The 7,090-nt window shown below is 42.6% G+C and overlaps 2 protein-coding genes across 2 annotated transcripts; one reads left to right on the top strand and one right to left on the bottom strand.

Annotated features, from left to right (window-relative positions):
• The first annotated feature begins 1,049 nt into the window (after positions 1-1,049).
• Positions 1,050-2,886, top strand: LOC133132247 (ankyrin repeat domain-containing protein SOWAHD-like). Its single transcript, XM_061247577.1, has 2 exons — positions 1,050-1,188; positions 1,378-2,886. The coding sequence occupies exon 2, from the start codon at positions 1,417-1,419 to the stop codon at positions 2,509-2,511; it is 1,095 nt and encodes a 364-aa protein (XP_061103561.1). The 5' UTR covers positions 1,050-1,188; positions 1,378-1,416; the 3' UTR covers positions 2,512-2,886.
• A 769-nt stretch (positions 2,887-3,655) lies between these two features.
• Positions 3,656-6,097, bottom strand: LOC133132263 (large ribosomal subunit protein eL39). The gene is made up of 3 exons (XM_061247596.1): positions 6,035-6,097; positions 5,555-5,658; positions 3,656-3,863 (listed from the first exon to the last, which is right to left on the bottom strand). Exons 1-3 carry the CDS (start codon positions 6,035-6,037, stop codon positions 3,815-3,817), a joined length of 156 nt encoding a protein of 51 aa, XP_061103580.1. The 5' UTR covers positions 6,038-6,097; the 3' UTR covers positions 3,656-3,814.
• Between the last annotated feature and the right edge of the window lie 993 nt (positions 6,098-7,090).

The following is a 7,090-nucleotide window of genomic DNA, read 5'->3' as shown; positions in this document are numbered from 1 at the left end:
TTTGGAGAGCACTTAAGCTTCACACTCCAGAAAACCTACCTATGGGACTTATACGAACTCAACTGAAATCTAAAGAAGCATAAGGTTTATGATGAAAAAAAAAATCGAAGGATGCCATTTAATCATTTAATTGCCAATGGGTATGATTGTGTGAGTGAATGGTGTGTGTGCCCTGCGATGGACTGGGACCTGTCAAGGGTGTATTCCTGCCTTTCGCCCAATGTATGCTGGGATAGGCTCCAGCCCCCCTGCGACCCTGTTCAGGATAAGCGGTTAAGATAATGGATGGATGGAATTTGGGTCGGGTGTCAAAAAAAGGCTATGACTCACCACAAAAGTATGGTAGTTTTTGTGTGTAAGACACCAGCCCAATCGTTATGTGTACTAATACGCACTGATGAGGAAAAGAGAGGAGACATTGTCTGGACCTTCTTGGTCTGTTTGGAATTTGTTTGAACGCCATGAAGAATATGATGGATTCAGCGTGACTCAGAACCGTGGCTGCTGCGGAGGCATTTTTCCCGTTTTACAGAAACAGTTAGCAATGCTGGTAACAGGAAGGAGCGCTATGTGAACTTTGCTATAAAACCTCAGAGAGAGAGGCAGAGTCCGAAGAGTTTTGCGTTTGCGCTTGATCTGGCAGAAGTTTTAGAGCAACCATGTAGGCTATAAACTTCCCCCTGTAAAGCCACAATAACCTTCGTAGCATGATACATCTGTGCAAATGAAAAGGACCGAAAACTTGTGAAGGAAGAAAAACGTTTAGCCGATGAAATGATCCAAATATTTTCGATCAATATGTATGAGGAAACTATATAAATGCTGTCCTAAGCCTCAAGGGCACCGTCTCATCTGTACACAGTAAAACGCTTAGTGTTAGGCTACTGTAGCACGTCATAGTGAAATGTAGGCTACTCTATCAGAGTTGACAAAACACCACACAAGTTACTGTTTGGCCTATCTTGTTAATACTTGCGGAAGACCGTGACATATGACAAAAGAGGAACAACCGTTAATGGGTGGTGCTGTTTATTTCTTCAGCAGAAGTAGGGGGTGCCAAAAGGGAAAGAATAACTGCTCAAAGCGCTGCATATGTTTGAAGAATGGTTCGAAAGCAAAACAGCCTGCCCATGATCTTTTCCACTGAATAGCAGCGGCCAGCTACCACACGGTGTTAAGCTTATAACAGTAAGTACTCTGATTGATATTGTGTTGGGTGTGTCTTTATTTCTATTAAAAATAATGATTTGTGTGAAAGTATAAACTGTAATGCCTAGTAGCATTTTACATGGGAATTGTATAAGTGGGAATTTTACATTTGCGCTCCAATGGGCTAACATGGGCCTAGTATATTTTCTTTTTTTATTATTATTACAGGAAAACGCCAAAACAAATTAGGAAGAAAAACTACCCACCATGTACAGTCACGAGGGAATCTCTGAATCAACCGATATGACGTGCGGAGGTCATTCACAATCTGATAACGCACTGGCGTCGGCTAAGAATGTGGACGGATTTAAATGCGATACATCGAAGAAAGGCTCTCACTACTCATCCGGACTCAAATCGTCAGGGGACTGTAATGCCATCCTGGAACAGCCTATGTCCAACACCGCGACCGCAGCGATACCCGCTCCGCTTCCAGCTTCAGTGCGAAGGTACAGACTGCAGAAGCAACACACGACAGGCGACATGTGTATTGGCACAACCAACTCTCCTGGTGTTCCACGAAAACTGTCTGCCCCGGCACTTGACAAAGGGTCACTCACCCCAGGCATGCGGAAAAAATACTTAAAGGAGCTGTTGTTGACCAAAACCGGCCTCAGTAGCATATTTCTGACTTCTGATATCGCTAGCGCATATTCAAAGGACCTTGACAGCGATGGCATCCCACAGGCGTCAGAAGAAAGTGCTAATATCCGCACATTTTGGGCGCTGGACCCGACAGAACACGCCTGGATGCTGTCCGTGGTGGATGGAAACTTTGACATCATTGTGGGTTATCTGTCGATTGATTCCAGTTTGTTGACCAAAAAAGATTTTGTAACTGGTTTCACTGTTCTTCACTGGCTGTCAAAATATGGAAAACACGAGACTCTAATACAGCTTTTGAGGCATGCGGAGAAGCAAGGATTAGCAGTTGATATTAACATAAAGGCCAGTGGTGGTTACACGCCACTTCATGTTGCGGTAATGCATGGTCAGTACATGGTGGTTAAGATTCTGGTGGGTGCGTTTTGCGCAAGTGTGGACGATATGGACTACAGTGGACGCAGAGCATGGCAGTATCTCCGGACAAACGCTTCGGCTGAGATAAAGGAGCTACTTGGAGCTATGAACGATGAAGGCGGCAGAGCCCATGGATATGAGAACGCAAATAACAACAGCGCTTCTGCTGCGCATTACCTCCAAGGGGTCCAATACGGAAAAGAGCGCCGTCCTGTTCAAAGAAGCCAACTTTGTGGGTTTGTGAGAAGGCTTATCGCTTACTTTATGCAATATTGGACATAAACAACAGAGAAACACAGTCAATATTAACTCCTAAATAACATTCTATTAATAAAACATTGTGTTGTTTGTATCGATTCAATGCGAAAAAGATTCATTATTACCCATAGAAGGGCGATACATTAAGTCCAATTATTTTTTTAACCTGCTTAAAATAGAAGGTGTATCGTTATTTTTTGGGGAAAAGCATAGCCCTATTTGGTAGGCCTAATACATCCTGTTTTGTAATCCTCTCAAAAAAACCAAAGAGGAACATAATTTTGCTCATGTCATGCTGTCCAGCTCCGGGGGTCTCAATAAGGACAACTGTAGGCCAGACAGAACTGACAGAACTGTTCCCGATGCTGGTGCTTTCATCAGTAAATAACCTATATTGAAGGCTTTTGGATACAATGATTCATTCTCTTTCATTTATCTTGTCATGGCACTTACAAGTATCTGAGCTAGCCATCGGGACTTACAAGTATCTGAGCTAAATCCCAGACTAGTTGTAGTTACAAAAATATTCAGATCTAGATCCAAACAGATGATCAGTCTGACGTTTGGTACAAGTAAAATATACATAAATATACATAAAATGAATCAGGTACCATAAAATGTACAAATGAAATGCATCATTTTTGGCTACTAGATTAAAGTCAGCAGTGAAAACATTGGCTGAATGTGTCAGGATTTGCTAGATCAGGCAATGATCCACATTTCATTGTTTACCCCCAAATAAAACATTAAATGATTGTGTTTCAGATTAGGCATTAGGGTATATTTTTATGCCGATAGGTTCCTCTTCTTCAGGCTCATTATGGACGTATTCTGCATGCATTTTGCATGCAGTGGTTCCTGTTTTGGATCAGTTATGCACCAGTGCCTAAGCAATGTCGCCCCCGTCACTAGCAGGTTTGGAAGGTTCTTAGCCAGGTGGGGCACTAACGCTCATATAGATCAGACTGAACCCACTTGTGTGTCACCATTATATAAGTTGCTAAGGATAGGTTTGTCTGCCAAACTATATATTTTTTCCAATATCTTGCGAGGTATTATTTACACTGAACACATTTTACTGACATGCAGCTACCTTCATCTACCTCTGCAGCACCGCTTTTATACCACTACGTACACCTGAACAGTATCATAAATGAACACACACCCATTGTTTCACTGAATCTCACTTTTATTGCGAATGTATGAACAGCCTGATGTATGAACAGTATGGCGGGCGTCCAGAACAGACAGCTGTTGCAGGTGAGATGTCTCTGGTGCGGGAAGCAGATGGTGAGGTACAGGGTCCATTGGAGGGGGAACCGGGGGTTTACAGACCCAGTTTAGTTCTCCTCCAGTGTCTCCTCTTGGAGTTGTACCTGAGGAAAACACAAATTGGCTTTTGAGCTCAACATTCAATACAGAACCTCAGGCCAGAATTTAACCTCCATGAATAATAAATAAATAAATAAAAACCCACATAATTGTCAAGTTTCCTGCTTGGATCCCTAACTGCGAAGAATGTAATTCAGCACAGCCCCCTTGTACATAAGTATTCTCATAACTCAATCCCAATCTGAATCTTACAGAACTGCCACTATATAGTACATACAAGATCATGTTTTTAAAACCAACACTCAAGATGGTCTTAGTCTTTACATAATCATTTTCATTTTCTTCATGGCATTTGGAAAATTCACATAATCCAAAATAGAAACTTATTTATTAGACCACACAAGGGCCTGGCACTGACTGAAAGCACCAAAATATAGATCCCAATGATTTATTAGAGGTTACACTTTAATGTCAATACCTTCTAAGACAATAAAATGCATCCATTTTACCTAGTTACCTAGGAGCAGTGGGCAGCCACAGTGCAGCACCACAAACTGCAAAGCCAGTGCCGTAGTCAAGAGCAACGGCAGGAGTACACCTAACCTGACACAATAACATGGTCGGGGATTAAATCCCGACTGCCAGTTTGAAACATGGCCAGAATCACCAGAGTGACCAGAGTGACGTGTAACAAGCAGTAGCCTTGTCTGGGCTTAGAGAGGGTCAAGTCATCTCATTCTCTTGTGACCCCAGCATAGCCAGGTGATTGGGTGCTTGTAGGAGCCCCTGATAAGGAGTGTCCTCCTTCCTCATCTCTATACAAACCCAACTTGCGGCCGGCAGTGTAATGAGAATCGCTGCTTAGCACTGCATGCGCAGAGCAGAGAACATGCGTGTCTGTTCTCCTGACTCAACAACAAAGTAAAGATTGCCGATTCACGATTGGACATCCTAAACTTGGAGGGGAAAAACACACTCCCACTGGTTCCTTTGTACAGCAATCCCTGTTTTCATACTGGAGTGAGATACCAGTCACTCATACATAATGAGCCTGACTTGGGAGGCTATTCATTTCTTGAACAGACCAATGTTAGCCAAATAATTTTCATATGGATGTCCTGTCCACCTTGCCAAAACAATGCCCAGTGTGATTTTTCCAGCTAACCCGTTGTGTTACACAATTGGTTCTGAGGTGGTATAAGCAAGTTGCTTCAGTCAACTTCTGATTTATGCTCATTATGGCATGTCACTTGGAGGAGCCAATACAGATAATGCAGAGACCTGGCTCACTTAAATCCACCCCTACCACTCATGTAGTCTGGGTCACAATGGGCAAATAAGGCTCAACCTGGAGACAAGGAGACTAACCTGCATCAGACTGAACCACGAAAGAGCTCCTTTACTAAGCAGCCATTTGGGATAATTACAGTAGTAAACTCCTCCAACCAATCACGCATAGCCTTTAAAAAGTCACGCAGGAACATGCGATTCATCTTACTGAGCTGCTTGTAGACATCAGACTATTGTCCGGTTAAACAATGTTTTTCTTATTGTACTACAGTTTAGTTTATACGCAGTACTAATCAAATTTCCTTTCATATTATAATACACATACGTCAATATTAAAGGAACGTTGTGGGACTGACACCATATTTGCACAAGGACATAACTTAGGCAACCCTATCCGAATGAGTTTCCAAAGAGCAATTGTCAAGTATCGCACACTAGGTCTTACCTGATCTTGTTGCCAGTTTTCATGCGGATCCACTGTGGGATTGGTCTGTTTTGCTTCTGCTTTTTCGCGAGAAAGCGCTTGATTCGGAAAGTCTTGTGGGACGACTGCAAAGCACATAGCAGAACGAGAAATTAGTGACACACGTTTAGCTAACGCTAGCAGACGAGACAAGCCTTATGAGCGAAAATAACTACAAAACCAGATACCAAATTCAATATACAAAGAAAACCGAAATATTGGAATCGCGTATACATTTCAGAAGCCACCAGCACGGGACCTGATCTGCTTGTTGAGTAGGCTACTTGCTTCGTTTCCTTAGCCAGACTGCTACGTCTCCATACACATTTTCCGCTAAATTATTAATCATCTGTGTTTCAAAAATTAGGCCACTGATATAATTACTGTTCGTCTTTCATGTGCCCCCAGACTTTTAATAACTCAAGTCCCGATAGAAAAGGATGTTTGATGATACTTTCTTACCATTTCGAACCAACAACCCTATCACCACAATGGCGGTGGCGGAAGAGAGAGAATTATTGGAAAGAGCAAAGGTTACAATTGGTCGGAGCGGATACGGAGCTCGAACTAGCGCGCCCCCGAGTGGATCCTAAGAAGAGCTACGAGAAAATGTCATTCTCCGAGTTGGTAAATGGCTGGCATTTATATAGCGCCTTTATCCAAAGCGCTGTACAATTGATGCTTCTCATTCACCCATTCACCCATTCACACACCCACGGTGATTGGCTGCCATGCAAGGCACCAACCAGCCCGTCAGGAGCATTTTGGGGTTAGGTGGCTTGCACTTTGACACAGCCCGGGAGGGGGATCGAGCCGGGGACCCTCCGATTGCCAGACAACTGCTCTTACCACCTGAGCCAATGTCGCCCCTTGAGTTGAACTTTCTATGTTTTCTACAATCTGTAAAGTTAATAACATGGACTATTAAGAAATAAGAAACGATGGTCTAAAATAGGAAGTTATGTCCTGACTACTTTGAAGTAGTCAGGTGAAGTTATATTAATAGAAGTTATTAATCCATAATATGTGCTAGTATCTAGTAGAGTATGAATATTTAAGTGTGGTTTAGGCAAATGCAAGCATAAATATCACAAGCACTATGCACTATGAACATTATTCACTGTCATTGGCATTTGTTGTAAAGTAGTGATGTCTAATCAGCTCTGCATGTCAGCTAAATGGCTAAACAGATATCAGCAGCAACTCCAGAGCAGCACAGTACTTGTAGTGAAATCAGCGGCAAGAGTACAGTAATCAGGACATCACTGTGCTGCCTGCACTGAAACCTCTTACAAGAGTCAGGTGATCAGGTTAACATTGTTACCATCACACACTGTTTACTGTGTTGAGAACAGTTAATGGCTTCATACACTAGGGCAGCACTTGCTGTTCTGTAAATCAGTCATACAATTGGGCTGGGACAAGAACATAATTCTGGCACTGTAGGCTCTTTAGGCTAGATCACCAAACATTTGTTGAGGATGATGCACAATCCAGGGATTTACAGAAATATGTTAA

This window comes from Conger conger, chromosome 7 (genome assembly GCF_963514075.1).
Source record: "Conger conger chromosome 7, fConCon1.1, whole genome shotgun sequence".
Lineage (NCBI taxonomy): Eukaryota > Metazoa > Chordata > Actinopteri > Anguilliformes > Congridae > Conger > Conger conger.
The sequence above is the reverse complement of the archived record's forward strand: the minus strand, read 5'-3'. Positions and strand labels throughout refer to the sequence as shown.

What these genes read in the sequence shown, in the direction of transcription:
- LOC133132247 (XM_061247577.1), top strand. Translation starts at nt 1,417, where the DNA reads ATGTACAGTCACGAGGGAATCTCTGAATCAACCGATATGACGTGCGGA.
- LOC133132263 (XM_061247596.1), bottom strand. An exon ending in AAAACTGGCAACAAGATCAG is followed by an intron (nt 3,864 to 5,554) that starts GTAAGACCTAGT and finishes TGTTTTCCTCAG; the next exon opens with GTACAACTCCAAGAGGAGAC.